The sequence below is a fragment of the Trichechus manatus genome, unplaced genomic scaffold (assembly GCF_000243295.1).
Source record: "Trichechus manatus latirostris isolate Lorelei unplaced genomic scaffold, TriManLat1.0 scaffold00105, whole genome shotgun sequence".
NCBI lineage: Eukaryota > Metazoa > Chordata > Mammalia > Sirenia > Trichechidae > Trichechus > Trichechus manatus.
The window spans coordinates 7,150,166-7,174,609 of NW_004444041.1; the positions used below are offsets into that span (position 1 = coordinate 7,150,166).

Consider the following 24,444-nt stretch of genomic DNA (forward strand, 5'->3'; position numbering starts at 1 on the left):
TTCTAGCCTCTACAGCTGAGTGAGCCATTTCCTTGATATAAATCTCTCTATATATATATTTATATGCTTCACTGGTTCTGCTTCTCTAGAGAACTCAGCCTAAGACACCACTCATCCTGAAGCAACTTGCTTGATAGAATGATGAGATGGCCTTCTAAAGACACAATTACTGTGGCAGCTAGGTGGCTACACTTTGCAGGGTTGGAGCAATGTTCTCCCGGAGGCTGTATACACTCTAAAACAGTGTCCAATATACAGGCATGCCTCAGAGATATGGCAGGTTCGGTTCCAGACCACTGCAATAAAGTGAATATGGCAATAAAGTGAGTCACACAAATTTTTTTGTTTCCCAGTGCATATAAAAGTTATGTTTACACTATACTGTAGTTGATTAAGTGTGCAATAGCATTCTGTCTAAAAAAAAAGTAAATATCTTAATTAAAAAATATTTTATTGGAGGCAGGGCCAAGATGGCAGAGTAGTCAGATGCTTCCTGTGGTCCCTCTTAAATAAAGACCAAAAAAAACAAGTGAATCAATTATATATGACAATCTAGGAGCCCTGAACATCAAAGGCAAAGTTGAGAAATTGGACTGAATGGCAGGGGGAGGGAGAGACGGTTCGGAAGCAGCGAAGAGTTGCCAGACCTGACAAGGTGGGAACCGGCACCCTGCAGGCTGGATCAGCTGGCTTGTGCAGGGAGGGAAACAGTGGCATTTGGGATGCATTTTCCACATCGGGATAGACTAAATAGACAATAGATAAGTGGTAACTTTGGTGAAGGGTAAGACAGTACACAATACTGGGAAAGCCAGTACAACTTGTACAAGGAAAAGTCATGGAAGCTCCATAGACACATCCAAACTCCCTGAGGGACTGAATTGCTGGGCTGAGAGCTGTGGAGACCATGGTTTTGGGGTAATATCTAGCTCAATTGGCATAACATAGTTTAAAAAGAAAATGTTCTACATTCTACCTTGGTGAGTAGCATCTGGGGTCTTAAAAGCCTATGAGCAGCCATCTAAGATACTCCACTGGTCTCACCCCTTCAGGAGCAAGGGAAAATGAAGAAAACAAGATTCAAGAGAAAGATTAGTCCAAAGGACTAATGGACCACAACTACCGCGGCCTGCACCAGATTGAGTCCCGTACAACTAGATGGTACCCAGCTACCATCACTGACTGCTGTGACAGACATCACAACAGAGGGTCCCAGACAGAGCTGGAGAAAAATGTAGAACAAAATTCTAACTCAAAAAAAGAGTCCAGACTTACTGGCCTGAAAGAGACTGGAGAAACCCTGAGAGTATGGCCTCCGGACACCCTTTTACCTCAGTAATGAAGTCACTCCCCAGGTTCACTCTTCAGCCAAAGATTAGACAGCCCCATAAAACAAAATGAGACCAAAGAGGCACAACAGCCCAGGGACAAGGACTGGAAGGCAGGAGGGGACAGGAAAGCTGGTAATAGGGAACCCAAAGTCAAGAAGGGAGAGTGTTGTCATGTCGTGGGGTTGTTAACCAATGTCATGAAACAATATATGTACTAACTGTTTAATGAGAAACTAGTTTGTTCTGTAAACCTTCATCTAAAGTACAATAAAAATTATAATTAATTAATTAAAAAAAAAACTGACCAAAAAAAATTGCCAATAGTCCCACCAAAATATTATGTGCCCACCTGGAATACCCATTCTTTCCCCCTTTCCTTGTCAGCTAGCTTGTATTGGTCATTATAATAAAGACTTTGAAATCACTTTTAAAAAGTACTTTATTGCTAAAAAAAATGCTAACTGTCATCTGAGCCTTTAGCGCGTCATAATCTTTTTGCTGGTGGAGGGTCTTGCTTTGATGTTTATGGCTGCTGACTGATCAAGGTGATGGTTGCTGAAGGCTGGTGTGGCTGTGGCAATTTCTTAAAATAAGACAACAGTGAAGTTTGATGCATTGATTGACCTGCCTTTCATGAAAGATTTCTCTGGAGCATGGGATGCTGTTTGATAGCATTTTACCCATTTTAGAACTTCTTTCAAAACTGGAGTCAATCCTTCCATAACCTGTCTCTGCTTTATCAACTAAGTTTACATAATATTCTAAATCGTTTGTTGTCATTTCAACGATGTTCACAGCATCTTCACCAGAAGTAGATTCCATCTCAAGAAACCACATTCTTTGCTCATCCATAAGAGGCAACTCCTCATCCATTAAAGTTTTATCATGAGATTGCAGCAATTCAGTCACATCTTCAGGCTCTGCTTCTAATTCTAGTTCTTTTGCTATTTCCATCACATCTGCGGTTACTTCCTCCAATGAAGTCTTGAATCCCTCAAAGTCATCCATAAGGGCTGGAATCAGCTTCTTCCAAACTCCTGTTAATGTGGATATACTGACCTCCTCCCATAAATCACTAATGTTCTTAATGGCATCTAGAATGGTGAATCCTTTCCAGAAGATTTTCAATTTACTTTGCCCAGATCCATCAGAGGAATCACTATCTATGGCAGTTATTCCTTAAGTAATAAGACTTGAAAGTCAAAATTACTCCTTGACCCATGGCCTGCAGAATGGATGTTGTTGTAGCAGGCATGAAAACAACATTAATCTCCTTGTACATCTCCATCAGAGCTCTTGGGTGGTCAGGTGCATTGCCAATGAGCAGTAATATTTTGAAAAGCATCTTTTTTTCTGAGCATTCGTTCTCAACAGTGGGCTTAAAATATTCAGTAAACCATGATGTAAACAGATGTGCTGTCATCCAGGCTTTCTTCTTCCATTTATAGAGCACAGGCAGAGTAGATTTAGCATAATTCTTAAGGATCTAAGATTTTCAGATTGGTAAATGAGCATTGGCTTCAACTTAAAGTCACCAGGTACATTAGACCCTAACAAGAGCGTTAGCCTGTCCTTTGAAGCTTTGAAGCCAGGCATTGACTTCTCTCTAGCTATGAAAATCCTAGATGGCATCTTCTTCCAATATAAGGCTGTTTCATCTACATTGAAAATCTGTTGTTTAGTGTAATCACCTTCATCAGTTATCTTAGCTAGATCTTCTGGATAACTTGCTGCAGCTTCTACATCAGCACTTGCTGCTTCACCTTGCACTTTTATGTTATGGAGATGGCTGCTTTCCTTAATTCTCATGAACCAAAGTCTGCTAGCTTCAGACTTTTCCTCTGCAGCTTCCTCACCTCTCTCAGCCTTCAGAGAATTGAAAAGAGTTAGCATCTTGCTCTGGATTAGGCTTTGGCTTAAGGGAATGTTGTGGCTGATTTGATTTTCTATCCAGATCACTAAAACGTTCTCTATGTTAGTAATAAGGCCATTCGGCTTTCTTATCATTCGTGTGTTCGCTGGAGTAGCACTTTTAATTTCCTGGAAGAACTTTTCCTTTGCATTCACAACTTGGCTAACTGTTTGGCACAAGTGTCCTAACTTTCAGCCTGTCTCATCTTTTGACATGGCTTCCTCACTAAAGCTTAATCATTTCTAGCTTTTGATTTAAAGTGAGAGATACACGACTCTTCCTTTCACTTAGAGGCCATTGTAGGGATATTAACTGGCCTAATTTCAATATTTTTGTGTCTCAGGGAGTAGGGAGGTCCAAGGAGTGGGACAGAGACTGGGGAATGGCCAGTCAATGGAGCAGTCAGAACACATACAATGTCTACTGATTAAGTTCGCTATCTTATATGGGTGCAGTTCATGGTGCCTCAAAACAGTTGCAATAGTAACATCAAAGATCACTGATCATGGATCACCATAACAGATATAATAATAATGAAAAAGTTTGAAATATTGAGAGAATTACCAAAATGTGATACAGAGACATGAAGTGAGCACATGCTGTTGGTTAAATGGCACTGATAGACGTGCTTGATGTAAGGTTGCCACAAACCTTCAATTCATAAAAAACACAGTATCTGTGGAGCACAATAAAGTGAACCACAATAAAAGGAAGTATGCCTGTATGATGCTGTTTCTCCCATTGTCAGAACTCACAGTTCCAGGAATCAACTGGTGGAGACTGGACTGGCACCACTAGTATCCCTAGTGACCCACTTCAAAAATTTTTGCTTCCTGTCTCTGTAACCCATTGCTCTGCCGGTCTAGAGGTCTTAGTTCCAAATGGAGGAATGCTCCCACCTGGAGACACGACACGGAGTCCACTGAACTGGATGTTAAGAATACCACGCGACCTCTCTGGGCTCCTCATGCCTCTGGATCAACAGGCAAAGAAGGGACTAACTATACTGGCTGGAGTGATTGAACTTTACTACCAAGGGGAAATCAGATTGATATTACATAATGGAAGTAAAAAAAAGTGTATGTCTAGAATACAGGAGATCCCTTAGGACATCTCTTAGTACTACCGTGCCCTGTGATTAAAGTCAATGGAACACTACAGTAACCCAATTCCAACATGACTACTAATCGCCCAGACACTTCAGGAGTGAAGGTTTGGGTCAACCCACCAGGCAAAGAACCACGACCAGCTGAGGTGCTTACTGAAGGTGAAGGGAATACTGAATGGGTGGTGGAAGAAGGTAGTTCTAAATACCAGTTACTACCATGTTACCTGTTGCAGAAAAGAGGACTGTAAGTGTTATGAGTATTTCTTCCTTGTATGTGTGCATCAAACATTTTTTGTTTTCTTCACTTATAAAGTACAAGATGTAAACATTTTGGTTGTACAGATGTTAGTTGTATCATGTTGTTGTTGTTAGGTGCCATTGAGTTGTTTCCTATTCATAGCGACCCTATGTACAACAGAATGAAACACTGCCCAGTCCTGCGCTATCCTCACAATTGTTATGCTTGAGTGCGTTTTTGCAGCCACTGTGTCAGTCTACCTCCTTTAGGGTCTTCCTCTCTTTCCCTGACCCTCTACTTTACCAAGCATGATGTCCTTCTCCAGGGACTGGTCCCTCTTGATAATATGTCCAAAGTATGTGAGTCAAAGTCTCACCATCCTTGCTTCTAAGGAGCATTCTGGTTGTACTTCTTCTAAGACAGATTTGTTTGTTCTTCTGGCAGTTCCTGGTATATTCAATATTCTTCGCCAACACTGTAATTGAAAGGCATCAATGCTTCGGGCTTCCTTATTCAGCTTTCACATGCATTTGAGGTGATTGAAAACACCATGTCTTGGGTCAGGCACACCTTAGTCCTTAAAGTGACATCTTTGCTTTTTAACACTTTAAAGAGATCTTTTGCAGCAGATTTGCCAAATGCAGTGTGTCATTTGATTTCTTGACTGTGGTTTCCGTGGGCATTGATTGCGGATTCAAGTAAAATGAGATTCTTGATGACTTCAATATTTTCTCCTTTATCACTATGTTGCTTATTGGTCCAGTTGTGAGGATTTTTGTTTCCGTTACGTTGAGTCATAATCCATACTTTGATCCTGATCAGTAAGTGCTTCAAATCCTCTTCACTTTCAGCAAGCAAGGTTGTGTCATCTGCATATCACAAGTCGTTAATGAGTCTTCCTCCAATTCTGATGCCACGTTCTTCTTCATATAGTCCAGCTTCTCAGATTATTTGCTCAGCATACAGATTGAATAAGTATGGTGAAAGGATACAACCCTGATGCACACTTTTCTTAACTTCAAGCCATGCAGTATTCCCTTGTTCTGTTTGAACAACTGCTTCTTGATCTAACTACAGGTTCCTCATGAGGACTATTAAGCACCCTGGAATTCTTAATCTTTCCAATGTCATCCATATTAGGCTCAATGTTAGGTGCAAGTATAACTTTGTAAATTGTCTTTATTTAGAGCTTGTATATGGTTTAAGGAGACTGTAGAGGTGCCAAGCTGACAAGGGGTGGACTGTGATGGTTAATGTGTGTTAACTCGGCTGTGCTATGATTCTTAGCGGTTTGGCAGTTATGTAATGATGCAGTTTGACAGTTATGTAATGATGCAGTCATCCTTCATGATGTGGTCTGATGTGACCAGCCAATCAGTTGTAAGGGAAGTTTCCTGTAGGTGTGACCTGCACCCAATATATACATGGGCATTCTGGCAAAACTCACTTGCTTGCTTTGGATTCTGCATCTGACTCGTCATCATCTAACATCCAGTTCTTGGGACTTGAACCAGCTGCCTGCCATATTGCCTGCCAATCTTGGGATTCGTTGGCCTCCACATCCTATGAGCCAGCAGCCTGCCATCTTACTTGCCAATCTTGGATTCATAAGCCTCTGCACAGCGGCCTACTGTCTGACTTGCTGATCTTGGGTTCATCAGCCCCTGCAGCTATATGAGTCAGGAGAATCCTGCAGCCTGACACCTGACCCATAGACTTTGGACTTGCAGCCTCCACAGCCTTGTGAGCCATCTTCATGGGATAAATCTCTCTCTCTTTTTATATATATATATATATATATATATATATATTTATATATGCTTCACTAGTTTCGCTTCTCTAGAGAACCCAGCCTAAGACACCTACATCTACCCAACCCAAAAGTACTTTGATTTTTTAAAAAAGAAATCTGGATCATACTAGCGTGTAGAAAGTTTGCTAGTTGTCGCCTCACTATATTTTATCTCCTATGCTAATAATAGTTTAAGTTGGATCCAAATATAGCTAAGGAGTGCATAGCAAAGAGAATGTGAGCAGAAGTGAGTTATGCAACTTCTGGGTCAGGTGCTTCCCTTGGCCTCTTCCTTTAAGTGGACTGGAAAGAGGATGTGGTAGCTGAGCCCTTTTCAGGTACAAAAAGGAAACCAATACCCTAAGGATGAGAAAGCAACCAGATGGACCCTCTGTATCATAAACCTGCCATTTTGGGATCTCTGAATTTTTGAATCTCTTGTTCCAACAACTTAGCTAGTATCCTAATTAATACCTCATGCCTTTAGGCCAGCAGGATACAGATCTTTCAGATATATTTCTCCATCTATTGAAACCTAACATAAATCTATGAGAAGGGCGAGGAATGTTCTTAAGAGATGATAGGTATACTACTGCATAGTGAACATAGATAGTGACAATAAATAGAGACCTGGGAGATGAGATAGGTCCACTAAGATCCTATTAAGGAAAGAGTTTGAACTAAGGATACTTAGGAAAGTGGAAACCCAGTGTGAGGAGAGGTACAATTGTTAAGTAAGCTCAAAGTAAGGGGAAATAGGAAGATAAATGCACAAAATAGTTGACAAGAGACAGTATCTTGGTGATGACAGCGCTTTGATTTTTTTCCTCCCTTAGGAAATGAATCATTTCAGGGTCTCTGAAAACTTAAAACCCAGTAAAGTCTAAAGGCTAAGATCCTGGCTATTAGAAAAGTAGTAGGAAGGATTTGATATTACCTATGTGAGAAAAATTTCATACCATAACATTGGAAAATAGTGGATTAGACTACGAGGTTTTCGGGATTTGCTTCCTTTCCATCTGGTCTAGTCCAATCCTAAGAATATGAAGCACAAACCCAATCCAACACTGGAATAGACCCACAATGTCCTCTGAATTAAGTGCTCTATGACTTGGTGATGCAATCGTTAAGTGTTTGGATGCTAACCTAAAGGTTGGTCGTTCGAACCCACCCAGCGCCTCTGTGGGAGAAAGACCTAGCAATCTGCTCCTGTAAAGATTGCAGCCAAGAAAACCCCATGGGGCAGTTCTACTCTGTCTCATGGGGTCACTTTGAGTCAAATATCTATTCGAAGGCATCTAACAACAACATGACCTCATACGTAACTTTATTCCAGATATATACAGAAATTTCTAATTTTGTTAAACTAATTATTTTCATAGTTATTCCCAATTTTCCCTTAAAATTATGATCACTGCATATTTTCTAATAGGTATACTGATGTTAGTAACATTATTCCCTGGTTTCATGGTCAGCTTGACGTTTTAATTCAGCCCAAGGCTTTATACACAGTTAATGCTCAATAAATATTTGAATATTTATTGAAACTTGTATTGAATCTGGTCACACAACTCCAGCTTCTTCTGCCATATGTGACTTGCAATCAACTGATATCATCATCAGTCTATATCACACACTGCACCATGTTACATCTAAATGTGCCTTGGGGAAGAATGTATTGCATCTGGGTTTTAAAGTAATTGAAAGGTACTTAAAATTCACTTTTTAAAATGCTTAATTTTAGAAGAAGAAATAGGGTGCCTTTATTGAAAAGTCATAATTTCATCAATTTATTGGCAAATACTACAGGGAATGATGTTGCTCTAGCCAGGACACTTCATCCCGGGAAATAATTCCTCTCTATGGTTTCTCTGTAGGTTTTCCTCAGAACAGAGGCTTACTGAAAAAGCAACTGAAGGTTGTGAATAGCAGTTTATGAAACAGAAAATTAATTCTAAAGAGTTGAGTTGGTTGATCTAATTGAACACAGAAATGTTTGTGATAAGAAAAACAGAACTTTCAAAAGTGAATAATAAAATCTGATTTCAAATATAGTCTTCAGTACAGTGTTCTTTTCCTTATATCTTTCTTAACTAACCATAATGTTAAATAAAAAAAAATTATTATTTATTGAATAGAATTTTATGTTTCTACTTTCTTGTTGAGAGAAGGTAAATTTCTGTCTTAAAAAGTAAAAGTTACATTTCTTGGTCTACTTACACATTCTAAAAAGTAGAGCAAATTGGAGCAGGTAACCAGAGGCTCTAATGGGCCTTCTGGAAAAGGGAGAAGGTGAAGTAAAGGAAGAGAGAGAAAAAGAGAGAGAGAGATTACACTTTGGAACTCACAGTAGTCTTTAGAGGAATAGAGGTTGCCCTCTAATTTCCTTGGGGTAACCCAGAGTGGGCAGGGAACTCACTCTGAAGAAACCAGTTGTTGTAGAGTCAATTCTGACTCATGGCCACCCCATGTGTGTCAGAATAAAACTGTGCTCCATAAGGTTTTCAATGGCTGAATTTTTGGAAGTAGATCTCCAGGCCTTTCTTCTGTGGTACTTCTGGGTGGACTTGAACTGCCAGTCTTTCAGTTAGCAGCTAAGTGTGTTAACCATTTGCACCACCCAAGGACTCCTTCACTCTAAGTAGTTATGAATTAGTGTCCAGACATTATAAGGGTTGAACTAGTAGTATCACATTAAATGTATATGACCCAGTACCAGGGAAGTTGAGCAAAAGATGAGTTAAGAACCATAAGGATAAGTATCAACATAAAATTTAATGCTATGAGCTCTAAAAAAATAGAAAGCAAATACATTCTGTTTAGGAATTCATTGAAAGAATTGTAACACTGGCAGAGAGAGGGCCCCCAAGTTCACCCTAAAAATCCATTGCTGTTGAGTCGATTCTGACAGCAATTGTCCTATAGTGACCCTATAGGACAGAGTAGAACTGCTCCACAGGGTTTCCAAGCAATGGCTGGTGGATCCCAACTGCCAACCTTTCAGTTAGCAGCCAAGCTCTTAACAACTGTGCCACCAGGGTTCCTACTCCCTTTTACCTAGAACAACATAGATGCTGACCTCAAGGGATCTAATCCACCAACATCAACTGAGAACTATATGATGGGTGAGTACAAATTATGAGGCAATGACCCCCAAGTGTCATGTCAAGGTCAGTAACCATCTGAAAAGTACCAGCAGGGCAGTTGTGCCAAAGCAACCAGGCAGGGACCAAAGAGACTGAATTCTTTTAATGACTGTCAAAGAGATCACATAAACTTCTCTAGGACATGCCAAGGGAAAGGAGGGACTTTGAGTGCTCAGTTCCAGCATTTACACCGGGGGGGCTCACAGCCAGAAATTCCTGTGGATGTGACACTTAGCCTGCAGGTTGTATCCCCTCAAGCTGCTGTGGAAGATGAGGATATACTGGTTACAGCAAACTTTACTGATTTTTTAAAATGTAAAATGGTTGACTCTTAATACAAAATAAGACCTTCTACTTCTCACAAAAAATATTTTGAAAATCTTTCCTAAAGTTGGCCTTCATTCTAACTTAACTCCAAACATTAGGGATAATTTTAGTATTATGATAAAGGATCCTGGCTCTGTTGTCTTTGTTGTAGTGTCTAGCTTAAAACCAAAAAAAAAAAAAAAAAAAACCTGCTGCCATCGAGCCAACTCCAACTCATAGTGACCCTACAGGACAGAGCAGAACTGCCTTATAGTGTTCCCAAGGAGCAGCTGGTAGATTCAAACTGCTGATCTTTTGGTTAGCAGCCAAGCTCTTAACCACTGCGCCACCAGGGCTCCAATCTAGTTTAGGAAACCACATTTTACCTCGGTTCCTTTGTTTAATGTGTATAAAACTTCTAAAAGTCATTATATACTATTTGACATTATCATTTTATAATTCAATTTTAATTCAGTGACTAATGAGAACTTAGTGAATAACTACCTGGCTTTTACATACTTTTAGGAACTAAAGCAATAATACATTTGAAAGGTAAAGGCAAATAGCTGTATACTATTACTAACATAGATAGCTTTGTGTTTTTCATAGATCTAGCTTCCATGACCTTAAATGTAACTTCTAACCGAAAGAAATGTGGTGCATATATTATAATGTATGTGGGATTAGCTATCAAAGGAAGTTTGTTCTATGTTCTATTCAACAATTCTCAGGGTAAAAACAAACAAAAAAACCCTGACATGGCATTTAAATCAGTCTTTTAATATTCATAACCTACTTTTAAGCATGTTGTAAATTGCTAATAGTGGTCAGGGGGCCAAGTTTCGATGGACTTATAAAAATTGACCAATGGCCCTCTCTGAGAGGCATAGTGGAGGATATCTGACATGGGAGAGCAGAGGAAGATCAACCAGAATACTGCAGTTTCTTTAGCATAAAGCTTGATTCCTCTCACCAGATTTCTCCAGTATTCCTTTTTCTTCTGTATTCAACCTCATTCTCAAGCTTTCAGAAGAAATTTTGCATTCAAGAATGAAAATTATCTTATACTTTAGAGTAATGGATTTTGGAATATGTAAAACTTTTTTCTTTAAAACGCAAGCGTTTATTAATATAAATAAGATGTAAGTCAAAATTAGTTGATCATTTTCTACATGAGTTGATGTAAATAGTTATTTTGTATGGTTAGATCTTTGGATCTTAGTTTCTGCTGCAACACAATTCAAATGAGTCACATGGTAAGAATAGCTTCCTAAAATATGTAGAACACAATTAAGAGGAGGATAATATTTTCTCCTCTTGGAATGGTGTCTTAGTTATCTGTTGTTGTTTGGTGCCTTCGAGTCAGTTCCAACTCATAGTGACCCTATGGACAACTGAACAAAACACTGCTCGGTCCTGCGCCAGCCTCATGATAATTGTTATGCTTGAGCCCATTGTTGCAGTCACTGTGTCAATCCATCTCGTTGAAGGTCTTCCTCTTTTTCACTGACCCTCTATTTTACCAAACATGATGTCCTTAGCACTAGTTACCTAGTGCTGCTACAACAGAAATACCACAAAGGGATGGCTTTAACAAAGAGAAATTTATTCTCTCATAGTCTAGGAGGCTAGAAATCTGAATTCAGGGTGCCAGCTCTAAGGGAAGACTTTCTTTCTCTGTCGGCTCTGGGGGAATATCCTTGTCATCAATCTTCCCCTGGTCTAAGAGATTCTCAATGCAGGGACCCAAGGTCCAAAGGACACACTCCCCTCCTGGTTCTTCATTCTTAGTGGCTTTTTTACATGTCAAAAGAGATTGACCCAAGATACAACCTAATCTTGTAGATTGAATCCTGCTTTATTAACATAACTGCCTCTAATCTTGTCTCATTAACATCACAGAGATAGGATTTACAACACATAAAATCACAACAGATGACAAAACGGTGGACAATCACACAATACTGGGAATCATCGTCTAACCGAGCTGACACACATTTTGGGGGGACACAATTCAATCCATAACAAATGGATTACAGTATTTGTAGAATATCCACTCTGGCAATCTTTCAGAGTAATATAGGAAAAACTATTTATCCAAGATGGCTTAGGTTTGATTTTATTAAAGACAGAAATGTAAATTAAATAAGCTATCAAAATCTCTATATCAATGATACAATATTTGTGTTCATATATTAGAAAAGAAAATAAACTGGTTTTGGTAAAACCTGTATTTGTCCTTTCACGCTATTTACAAAGTGCTTTCCTTCAGGAAAATCACACCTGATTGAGATTGTAGGATTATCAGTACAGAAACGGGAGGGAAAAGAACACAGAACAGCACTGACACACTAAATTTTCCTTTTTCTGGAAACTGGTATCTCCCTTAATGGTCTCGATATCTTCCTCACTCATCTACAAAATCTGCTCATTTAATTGAACTAACCAAATCACCTACTGTGTTATCCATCCCATGGGTGCTTCGAGACGCACAGTCATGCTGTTCTTAAGAGGGAAAGGTGAAAATGGGTTGCATGTAGAACTAGCTCCCAAAACACCATCTTATCTTGCTTTGTGCTTGTCTCCAAAAAAACCCCCACTAAACTTGCAAACCTGTTGCCATCAAGTCGATTCTGACTCACGGCAACTCCATGTTGGAGTAGATCTGTTCCACAGGGTTTTCTTGGCTGCAATCTTTCTGGAAGCAGATGGCCAGGCCTTTCTTCCCCAGCACCACTGGGTGGTGCCAACCTTTAGGTGAACAGTCGAGTGCAAACCATTTGCACCACCCAGGGACTTCATGCTCGTCTCAGCCTCCATTTATTCTGAGTCAGTCCCGTTCTGCTTTCCCTTCTAGCTGGTTGCACAGTCTGCACTACTAGTTTTCTAGACTTTGCTTCTTGTTCTCTCTTGGTAGGGTGTATACTGTGACTACAACTATTTAAAAAGGAAGAAACAATCTTATGATAAAAACGTATCAAAATGGTATGGTTTGTGTAGTAGGACAATGTATGATTTTTCTCCTTTTTTCCATTTTTAGTATTTTAAATATGATTTTATTACCTTTATAGTTTAAAAATAGTATAATAAACATTGATGCAAATAACATGAAACCTTTTTTAAAGCTCATATGACTAACATGGAAGTCTCTGATGAAGTTTTTGTTTAGAAATTTCACTTTGAGACTACAAGGATACAGATTCAAAATGCTTTATGAGATGCTAGAGGGCAACGGCCAATTCATAAAATGCTTAGCCCAAATCGACTCAGTACATTAACTGTAACACTCAAGGGAATACTGGTAATCTTATCTAAAAGTTTCCAATGACTGGGAATTTTCCAATGACTGGAAATGTAAAGCAGAAGTCCTCAAGCTTTAATGAGCATAAAAATTACCAGAACCATTGGATTAAATGAGACTCCTCAGTCCCTGCCCAGAGATTCAGACTCAGTACATGTGGGTGGAGTTCAAGCATCTGCCATTTTTATCTTACGAGCAAAGGAATGATACAGGTGGGCGGGCCACAGATTGATCTGTATAGTACAGTGGTTAAGCTTGGGATTCTGTAATCAGGAATCTAGGTTCAAAACCTGGACTTGTCATTTACTAACTATATATGTTAGGAAAGCTACTTTACCTCTCTCTGTTTCCTCATCTTTAAAATGGGAAAAGCAGTAGCCCCCTCAGTTCTCTAGCCATGCTAGATTACATGCCATGTGGTTCAGTGGTGGTAGATTTCTCACCTTCCATGGAGGAGACCTGGGTTTGATTCCTGGCCAATGCACCTCATGAGCAGCTACTACCTGTCAGTGGAGGTTTGTGTGTTGCTGAGATGATGAACAAGTGTTAGCATTTAAGGACTATGATGGACTAGGAAGAAAGGCCTGGCAATATTTCCAAAAATTAGCCAGTGAAAACCCTATGGATCACAATAGTCCCATCTACAACCAATCATGTGGATGATGCAGGACCAGGCAGCGTTTCCTTCTGTTGTGCATGGGTGCGATATGAGTCAGAGGCCAAGCTAACGGCAGCTAACAATAATATCTCTATTCCTTTGTTTCTGCTATTCCCTTTGCTTGTCATAAATTTGTTTCTACCTCTTGGCTTAGATAAACCTTACTTTCCCTTCCATATCTGTGGTGGTTTTAAAACTATGTCCACAAACTCTCTGATGCTCTTCTAAGCGTGATTCCCCTCCCCTTCAATATAGGCTGGACTTAGTGAGTTGCTTCTAACAAATAGAATATGGTAGAAGTGACAGTACATCACTTCTGCTATTACGATATTAAATGACTGCAGCTTCCATCTTGGTCCTTCTCTCTTCCTCTCTCTCAACACGTGCTCTGGGGAAAGCCAGATGCCTGGTCATGAGCAACCCTATGAAGAGGACTAGTGGTGGGGAACTGAACTTGGAAACAAATTCTCCAGCCCCTTTTGATGACTATAGCCCTGGCCAATAACTTCACTGTAACCTCATGAAAGACCCTGAGCCAGAACTACCCAACTAATATACTCACAGGTTCCTGACCCTCAGAAATTGTGTTAGCTAATATTCGCTGGTTTTTATTGCTTAGCTTTGAGGTAATTTGTTACACAGCAAATATACGACACTCAAGTTCTCTGACCAACTCAGACAGGATTTTTCCTTTCTGCTTTGCCATAGTATAACTATTATAATATTTACCATGATGTAGTAAAGATGTTTGCTTATATGTTTATATTGCAAGGCTGTGAGCTCCTCGAGGGTGAGCCACCTTTAATTGTATTAAATGAAAAAAATCAAACTCAAGCCTGACACATAAGAGTCCTTTTACAATAGTTAAGCTAATAATTAGTGTTTCCTGTGTGCCATACAAGGCGCCTTGGTGGTGCAGTGGCTAAGCACTTCGCTGCTAACCAAAAGGTCGACAGTTTGAACCTACCAGCTGCTCCATGGTAGAAAGATGTGGCAGTCTGCTTCCGTAAGGATTACAGCCTTGGAAACCCTGTGGGGCAGTTCTACTGTGTTCTATAGGGTTGCTATGAGTTGGAATTGACTCAACTGGAATAGGTTTTTTGTTTTTTTTATGTGCTATACATTGTTCTAAGACCTTATTATCCCATTTAATCCTCATAGAAACCTCTGGAAATATATACTATTATTACCCCCATTTTATAGACGAGGAAACCGAGGTCAAATTATGGAGACGTTGAGTAACTTGTCCAAGGACACGTGGCTAGTAAATGCTGCTGAATTAAAGAATGAGTAAGTTTCTTAGAAACAGGACACTGTTTAACTCATCTTAGAATTTCTTACCGTGCTTAACCCAGTATGCAGGTGGGACTCAAATATTTACTACATCACCCTCTGGTAATAAAAGCAGCTTAGTAACATGAGAAGGAAGTCTTAAAAAACCTGATTGTGGACAATTTGATTTCCAAAACATAATTCTTTTCCTTTACAAAGAAGAAATAAAGATGACAGTAAAGATACGTTGTGATGATACTAAAAATAAACTTTGGAAGGATTTTACCTTTTTCTGAAATCTCCCCAATAAATACTTGACAAGAAATAAAGGATATTGATGGGTTTGATTACATAAAATATAAAAAAACTAAAGGGCATGTAAGCCCCATAGACACATCCAAACTCCCTGAGGGACTGAATTGCTGGGCGGAGGGCTGTGGGGACCATGGTCTTGGGGAACATCTAGCTCAACTGGCATAACACAGCTTATAAAGACAATGCTCTACATTCTACCTTGGTGAGTAGCGTCTGGGGTCTTAAAAGCCTGTGAGCGGCCATCTAAGATACTCCACTGGTCTCATCCCTTCAGGAGCAAGGGAGAATGAAGAGAACAGGATACAAGGAAAAGATCAGTCTGAAGGACTAATGGTCCACAGCTACCAAGGCCTCCACAGGACTGAGTCCAGTGCAGCTAGATGGTGCCCGGCTACCACCACTGACTGCTCTGACCAGGATTACAACATAGGGTTCTGGACAGAGCTGGAGAAGGATGTAGAACATAATTCTAACTCACAAAAAAAAAAAAAAAAAGACCAGATTTAGTGGCCTAAAGGAGACTGGAGAAACCCCGAGAGTATGGCCCCCAGACACCCTTTTAGCTCAGTGGTGAAGTTATCTGCGAGGTTCACCGTTCAGCCTGGGAGTAGACAGCCCTGTAAAACCAAATGGGACTAATGAGGTACAGTAGTCCAGTGACAAGGGCCAGAAGGCAGAAGGGGACAAGGAAGCTGGTGATAGGGAACCCAAGGTTGAGTAAGGATATTGTTGATGTGTTGTGAGATTGTTAACCATTGTCATAGGGCAACATGTGTAGTAACTGTTAAATCAGAAACTATTGTGTTCTGTAAGCCTTCATCTTATGTGAGAATAGCAGCATGATCGGAAGGGCATAGTCAATGTCACTGAACTATACATGTAGTAATTTTTGAAATGGTGTGTCTTTGGCTATGTGTATTTTCACCAAAAAAAAAAAGGTTGAGAAGTTAGAGGGTTGACATGTTGTGGGGTTGTTAACCAGTGTCACAAAACAGTATGTGTACTACTGTTTCATGAGAAACTATTTGTTCTGTAAGCCTTCACCCGAAGTACAATTAAAAAAAAAAAGAATATAATGTAGATAAAAATCAAAAAATAAAAATAAAAATAAAAAAACAGATTTTACTGAATTTGGTGGTTCAGAATTCAAAACACTTCTACAGAGAATAAGATGTAAAATGTCTTTTTTTCCTTTGCCAATAAAAAAGCTTCTATTGAAGTCCTTTTGAAAGACAAATTTCAAGTAGATGGTTGTATTTGACTTCTGTGGCTACTCTAAATAAGCATAGCACCCACAAAGCATGACCCCTCCTGTTGAGGTCTCTAAATCAGTACCTAAATATGAGGAACCTAAAGTCAGTTTACATTCATAGTTGGCTAAGTCTGGAAAGCAGCTTGAGGCTTCCTATTTTATAATTTTTGACTTGTTCTCTCTGAGCACTTTCTTCCCACTCAATAGCAAGTAAAACCCAGTTGTCGTGGAGTTGCTTCTGACTCATGGCAAGCCCATGTGTGTCAGAGGAGAACTGTGCCCCACAGGGTTTTCAATGGCTGTGATCTTACAGAAGTAGATTGTCAGGCCTTTCTTTGGAGGCACCTCTGGTGGATTTGAACCTCTGACCTTTCGATTAGCAGCCAGGGACTCCTGCTAATAAGTAGGAGGTCTTCTATTATTTGGTAAATGGTGGCTGTTTTTATCTTGATGTCTTGATGGTTGGTTTGGGAGCTTTACTCCTCTTATACTCCACCTGTATAGTAGAGATTAATGAAAACAAGGATTTTGGAAGCTGTTAACAGAATCCTTAAGCATAGGTAGAAGCTAAAGATAAGTGATTATAATGACAGTAAATAGTATCCTTTGTTTCTGTAGGGTTTAGTGTTTCTACTACAAGATAAAAAAAAATAAAAAATTTGCTGTCGAGTCACTTCCGAGTCATAGCGACCCTATAGGACAGCGTAGAACTGCCCCATGGGGTTTCCAAACAGCAGCTGGTGGATTTGAACTGCCAACTTTTGGTTAGCAGCCGTAGCTGTTAACCACCGCACCACCATGGTACAAGACAGTACTGTCATAAAGTGCCTGCTGGGAATTACCCTGAAGAGTTCACTTAGGACAAAGGAGACTAGAAATTTCTGTCATTAAAGAGCCTTGTCTTCCATACTCTTGAAAATTAAGCAGTACATTTCTAATTGTATGTCTTGAAAGATTAAGGGTACTTAGCAAACCATTTTGTATTCAACAATTTGATCCTTACCTTTTTAAGTTTTAATATCTTCTGTAAAATGGAGACAATAAAAATATCTGCTGTGGGAATAAAAAGACTACAGTAAAAGTGTGTAGTATAGTTCCTGGTACATAGAAAGTAATCAATGTTGTTGATGGCGTGTGCTGTCAGGTCAGTTCCAATTCACAGGGACCCCATGTAACACAGCAGAACGGCCCCACAGGTTTTTCTTGGCTGTTCGTATTTTATGTTATGACAACCGGAACTAAATCCTTAATTACCTATTAATTACTTGTAATTTATAAATTACATTGTAAATTAAATTGTCACTGGAAATCTTACAGATAGTAAGACCGTTTTAATAAACCTAAATTTCAAAAAGAGTAAGTTTCTTAGTTACCTAGTTCTGCTATAACAGAAATACCACAAGGGGATGGCTTTAACAAAGAGAAATTTATTCTCTCCCAGTCTAGGAGGCTAGAAGTCTAAATTCAGGGCGTCAGCTCCAGGGGTTGGTTTTCTCACTCTGTGGGCTCTGAGGGAAGGTCCTTGTCATCAATCTTCTCCCGGTCTAGGAGATTCTCAGCACAGGGACCCTGAGTCCAGAGGACCCGCTCTGCTCCTGGCTCTTCTTGCTTGGTGGTAATGAGATCCCTCTCGTCTCTGCTCAATTCTCTCTTTTATATCTGAAAAGAGATTGACTCAAAATATAACCTAATTCTGTAGATTGAGTCCTGCCTCATTAACATAACTACCTCTAATTCTGCCTCATTAACATCAGAGATTAGGATTTACAATAAATAGGATAATCACATCAGATCACAAAATGGTGGACAACCATACAATACCAAGAATCATGGCCCAGCCAAGTTGACACACAATTTTGGGGGCCATAATTCAATCCATAACACCAGTATAGATCAAAAGACATAAAAACGCAAATACTACTGGACCCGGAAATAACTCAGCAAACGTTATGCATGGAGAGTTAATTGTATTATTCTTTTTATTTTGTTTTTGTAACAGCTTTATTGATATATAATTTACACACCATACAAATCCATATGAACTGTACAGTTTGTTTTTTACTGTATTTGTAGAGGTGTGTAACTATCATCACAATTTTAGAACATTTTTATCACCTCAAAAAGAAGCCATTTAGCTATTGCCCCTCAATCACATATCCTCATCCTCACCCCACCCCAGCCCTAAGAAACCACTAACCTAATTTCTTTCTCTCTAGATTTGCCTATTCTGGACATTCCATGTAAATGGAATTATATATGATCTTTTAGTGACTGGCTTCTTTCACTTAGCATAATGTTTTTAAGGTTCATCTATGTTGCAGCATGTATCAGAACTTCCTTTATATGACCAAATAATATTCCATTGTATGGATATACCACATTTTGTTATGCATTCATCAGTTGATGGACATACGGGTTGTTTCCACCTCTTGGCTACTATGAATAATGCTGCCATGAACATCTGTGCACAAATTTTTGCATGGACAAATTTTCATTTCTCTTAGACATATACCTAGGAGTAGAATTGTCTTATTCTCATACTAGTGAAAATTAGAAGCAATTTCATGGTGCTACACTTTTGGGGGTATTATGGAGAAAAAAAATGTTGGCTATGTAGAATGAAAACTATGTAGTAATGTGGAAAATGCTACACGAAGTGAAAAAAAGCAGGATACAATACACTTAAATTCTTCCAGGGCGTCTCATTCTCTATCATTCTGTGGAATCTGCCCGCTGCCTTCTGATCTGGTCTCCTTTCTCTCCCCTCAATTCTCTGAGGTCCAGACACACTGGCTTTCAGAGATTTTTAGAATGTCTCAGCTTCAGAGTCCTTGTGTATGCTCTTTTTCTGCCTGTATCACTCTTTCTCTGCTTCTTTGCCCAGTGGTTTCAAGTCTCGTCTTAAATGTCACTTCCTCAGAGAAGCCTTCTCTGATATCCCTAACTAGGACAGAGTTAAGTGTTTCCATAGCAGCCTGCAATTTTCCATCTTGATACTTTTGATACTAGTAATTACTTATTCAATCAGTAATCAAATATCAAGAGCGCTTTACAGGCAAGGATACAGGGTGTAAGAAAACACACAAGATCCCTGCCATCCAAAAGATTATATTCCAGGGAGGGGATATAAAAGTAAACATATCAACATACCGAGTAATCCTCTTTGCTTGCATTGTAAACTCCATGAGATCAGGAGCTATTTCTGTCTTGGTTACTTCCATTTGCTGGAACTTAGTACTGAGTCTGGCCTGCTGAATAAGATTAATAAAAAATTTTTTTCACTGTTAAAATAGGCATATAAACGGCAGAAATGGAGAACAGTAACGAGACTACTTCTGGTTGAGTTTGGAGTCTTTTTTTCCCTTTTCTCTTTCAAAACTTTCTGTAATGCAATGAATTTCCTTTATAATTAAAAAGATTAAAGGAACAAAAGATTACCATAGGTGAGCAAAAGAACCCCAAATAAAACACATTTATATGTCATCATACGCTAGTTAAGGAACTGGTAATAATGCCCACTTCGAAATAGACGCGTTCAAGTGGATAGAATTCCCTTGGCACATTACTTAACAGGTTTCTGGCCCTAAGTCATAAAATTTACCTTTTCAAATGAGGCCTTAAATACCCAAGAATGTCTTTAAAGATATGATCCCCCCTCTCCCCCGTTTTCCATTTCTAAAGCGCTTTAGAACATTGCTCCACCCATGGTGTGGTAGCGAAAAGACCGAATTCCACTTACACGTCAATGGTAAGAAAAAAATACGTAATTTTTTGCGAGGTCAACTAAGAATGCAAGCTCTTTACAGAACAGATAACCAATCAGGCTGGGTAAAACCAGGCAGCTCTATGCTTGCCAGAGTAACACCCGTAAGAATTCAACCCCCAAACTGAGCACTCAGCGGCTTCTTTCCTCCCCGTGCGCATGCGTAGCGCACTCTTCAGCCACGGCTCGCCTCTTCCAGAGAGCAGAGGTGGCGCTCACGTCATCGTGTGGGCGATGAAGAACCCCTCCGCTCCTGCAAGGAAAACGAGTTCCTGCACCTTTGGCTTTTGTTTGTCCACAGTAAATGTCCGCTGTCCCCCATCCCAATGCCAACAACTTCCCCGTCCCGTCTCCAAGAACGAAGATTTTTTTTGGACTTCTCTGTACGTTCGTTGGACGGAGAAGGCAGCACAGAGGAAAGGGGTGGCGGACGGTGAGAGACCAATTGTGTTGTTTACAAGGGGTGAGAGGAACTGAGAATCGGTCCGCGAAGGCGGAGCCGAGGCAGCCGGCACCTCTTTCTCTCTTTCCTCTCTCCCCTGCTTTTCCCGCGAGGCGACGCGGCAGCGCCTCTGTCTCGCTTTTTCTTATTTTTCCCCCTTTTCCCTTCCTTTTTTTTTTCTTCCTTTTCCCCCCCTCCCCCCCTTTCACCATTTCCCCTTGGAGGCGCATCCCCCGGGCAGGGGCAGAGCCGGTCTCCCCCTCCGCCTCTCCCCGGCCCCCGCCGCCCTATGGCGAGAGGGAGCCCCCTCCCCACCCGGGCACAAGCGGCGGCGGCGGTTGGAGGAGCGGGACAGGCGGTGGCGGCGGCGGCCACAGGTTTGGGGTCATCATGGAACTAATTCGCTGACTGATCCGACCCACCACCGCAGCAGTGCGTCCCGTCCCGCTCAAGCCCCTGCGCCCACCTGCCCGGTTCCCCCTCTTTTCCCTCCTCAGTCGGCCCCGTCCTCGTCCCGTGCGCTTCGCCGCCGCGCGCAGAGGAAAATGAGGTGGTAACGGGCCCCCGGATGACCCCGCGTCATCACTGCGAGGCCTACAGTTCTGCCGGGGAGGAGGAGGAGGAGGAAGAGGAGGAGGAGAAGGTGAGGGGGCGGGGCGGGGGACTCGACGCTTCCTAGTGCCCGGCGCCGGCGCGCTCCGCTTCTACGGCCCCAGGCTGCCCCCTTTCCCCACCGCCCCCCGCGCCGCCCCGGTGGAAGCGGCCCGGCCGGCGCGCGCCTCGGCGGACCAGAGCTGTCTCTCTCTCTCGCCCTCACGGGCCGTGCTTGAAAATGCTCTGTTGTGTTCCCTTTCAGGCCAGTTTTTCTGTTAGCGAGTAACTTTTCTGTAGCAAGAGCGTATTGCGTACTTTGTCGTGCCAGTTGTACGCACCGCGAGCCTGTATAATACCCAAGAAGGCACACACCCCCACCCACCCTTAAACTTTAACGATCCCGCGCGAGCTACTGGAAGATGATTTATATTGCAAAGTGGAGTGAATGCCAAATGAATAGGGTGAACTGCTGGTGCTGGTGCTGGTGCTGGTGCTGGTGCTGGGGCGGGGCGGGGGGGGGGGGATACTAAGAATGGTGGGAGTAGAGTTGCACCCGGAAGGGCAGATAAAGATACCGAAATATTGTAAGGAAGGCAAAGAAAGGAGCCTTTGTTGAGCAAGGGGTTATGTTGCAGATCATGTTGGTAGGAATTGAGAGAGTGGAAGATCTTTCTGGAGATAGGATGGGATCAGACTGTGAAGGTCTTTGAATGTCATGCTAAAGTATTCAAATTTTATGCTCTTAGTTGGGAGCCACTCAGTGTTAGAGCAGAAGAGCGTGATGTTTTATGATGTTAAAAGCAGTTGTTGAGGCACGTTATTTGCCAGGTACTGTTCCTAAGTGGTTTACCACTCCTTTATTCCTCACAGCGACTCCTTGGAGGCAGGTAGCATACTCATTTTATAGTTGAGGAAGACCGAGGCTCCGCAAAGTTTAACTTTCTCCTTAGATAACACAGCTAGAGCGCTATAGCCAGGATTTCTTCCTGGGCAGTCTGACTCTTTGCTGTGTGGTTTGTGTCCCAAAATGAATTTGTTGAAAATAACAATAGTGTTATCTGTTTCTAGCTTTTCCCTTGTCACTTGTGTCAGAAGAACAGAAGAGGATGGATAAATAGACTAAGAAACAATGGACAGGACTTAGATTGTAACTGGGGGAGTCAGAAGGGTGAAATTTTGAGCTCATGGACTAAGAGAGTGGTTTCTTAACAAATACCGATGAAGGACAGACCAGTAGAGAGAATCTGCCTCTGTTGCGAAAGTGTAGTAGAGGTGATTTGCAGTTAGAGATGTTTCATGTGACGGTGTAAATTCCTAGTAGTTTAGGAAGGAACTCTAGAATGTGTCTTGGTCAAGAATGGAAGCTAAGAGTGTGTACATGTTTTATTCTAATTGTTTAATGCTGTAAAAATGAAGAGTAAGTGTTAACCTTTCTGCACACATTTCTTCAGTTGTAAAATGGGCTTGGTCCCTGGGTGGTGCAAATGGTTAAGCGCTGGACTACTAACTAAAAGGTTGGCTCTTCAGACCCATCTAGAGGCACCTAGGAATTAAGGTCTTGTGATCTGCTTCTGAAAGGTCACAGCCTTGAAAACCCTATGGAGCATTTCTACTCTGCACATGTAGGGTCACCATGAGTTGGAATTGACTCGATGGCAACTGGTAACAACAAAATGGGTTTAGTAATATCAACTTCGTAGAGTTGTATGAGGATGAAATAAGTTAATATAGCATAACACTTTGAATAATATCTGGCCAACTAGTAAGCACTGCTTTTACTTGTTAAGCACTTAACAAGTGTAAATTATTATTGTTTATTAGGCACAATGCTAAACTCTGGAGATTATTTACCATCAAGGAATTCAAGGTTAGAGAGGGAGGCAGGTCCACAAATGTTCAGTTATCACGGAGCAGTTAAGTGCAAAAATAGAATTATATCCAACTACAGATTAGAATCACCACTTGTCAGTTTGTCATACTTTGGTGGCTTGGGTATTGCTGTGATGCTGGAACCTGTGCCACCAGTAGTTGAAATACCAGCAGGGTCACCCATGGTGGAGAGGTTTCAGTGGAGTTTCCAGATTAAGGCAGACTAGGAAGAAGGACCTGGTGATCTACTTCTGAAAAAACTGGCCAATGAAAACCTTATGGATAGCAGCGAAACATTGTCTGATATAGTGCTGCAAGATGAGCCCCTTGAGTCAGAAGGCACTCAAAATATGACGAGGGAAGAGGTGCCTCCTCGAAGTAGAGTTGACCGTAGTGAAGTGGATGGAGTAGAGCATTCAGGATATTCATTTGCTAATGGGGTATGACTCAAAGTGAGAAAATACAGCTACAAGCATCCATGAGTCAGAGAAAATTGGAAGTTGTCAAAAATGAAATGGAACGCTTGAAGATCAGCATCCTAGACATTAGTGAGCTGAAATGGACTGGTATTGACCATTTTGAATCGGACAGTCATGTCATCTGCCATGCTGGGAATGACAAATTTTAGAGGAACAGCATCACATTCATTGTCAAAAAGAGCATTTCAAGCTCTGTCCTGAAGTACAGTGCTGGCGGTGACCTACAAGGAAGGCCAGTTAATATGACTATTATTCAAATTTATGCACCAACCACTAATGCCAAAGATGAAGAAACTGAAGATTTTTACCAACTTCTGCATTTTGAAATTGATCAAACATACAGTCAAGATGTAGTGATAATTGTTGGTGATTCAGATGGGAAATTTGGAAACAAGAAGGATCAGTAATTGGAAAGTATGGCCTCGGTGATAGAAGTGACACTGAAGATCACGTGATAGAATTTTGCAAGACCAACAATTTATTCATTGGAAATATCTTCTTTCAACAACGTAAATCACAGCTATACACATGGACCTACCAAAAAAGACCCAGACCCATTGCCCTCAAGTCATTTCAACTCGTAGCGACACACGAATCTGGCCGGATGGAGTACACAGGAATCAGATTGACTACATCTGTGGAAAGAGACGATGGAGAAGTTCAGTA

The 24,444-nt window shown here is 40.9% G+C and overlaps 1 protein-coding gene and 2 long non-coding RNA genes across 7 annotated transcripts in view; 1 reads left to right on the forward strand and 2 right to left on the reverse strand.

The window, feature by feature from the left end:
* Window positions 1-16,421: 16,421 nt before the first annotated feature.
* Window positions 16,422-18,186, reverse strand: LOC111821788 (uncharacterized). Its single transcript, XR_002825125.1, has 3 exons — window positions 18,130-18,186; window positions 17,635-17,684; window positions 16,422-17,127 (listed from the first exon to the last, which is right to left on the reverse strand). It is a non-coding gene; the product is annotated as an uncharacterized LOC111821788 (long non-coding RNA).
* A 41-nt stretch (window positions 18,187-18,227) lies between these two features.
* Window positions 18,228-21,415, reverse strand: LOC111821785 (uncharacterized). 3 transcript variants are annotated; one of them, XR_002825118.1, is made up of 4 exons: window positions 21,303-21,415; window positions 20,371-20,647; window positions 19,782-19,882; window positions 18,228-18,290 (listed from the first exon to the last, which is right to left on the reverse strand). It is a non-coding gene; the product is annotated as an uncharacterized LOC111821785 (long non-coding RNA). The 3 variants fall into 3 exon arrangements; XR_002825117.1 differs by lacking the exon at window positions 20,371-20,647 and having other exon boundaries at window positions 21,303-21,409; XR_002825119.1 differs by lacking the exons at window positions 20,371-20,647; window positions 21,303-21,415 and adding an exon at window positions 20,673-20,811.
* The window catches only part of CCNI (cyclin I), a 33,330-nt gene continuing 29,604 nt past the window's right edge, over window positions 20,719-24,444 (forward strand). The window contains exon 1 of one of the 3 annotated variants that reach the window (XM_023737624.1): window positions 20,719-20,827. Coding sequence is in view for 1 of the 3 variants with exons in the window: in XM_023737626.1 (XP_023593394.1) it covers window positions 21,405-21,479 (75 nt within the window). In the remaining 2 variants the exon portion in view is untranslated. Of the gene's footprint in view, window positions 20,828-21,324; window positions 21,480-24,444 lie in introns of those variants that run through there. The other 2 variants (XM_004383123.3, XM_023737626.1) reach the window with 2 other exon arrangements.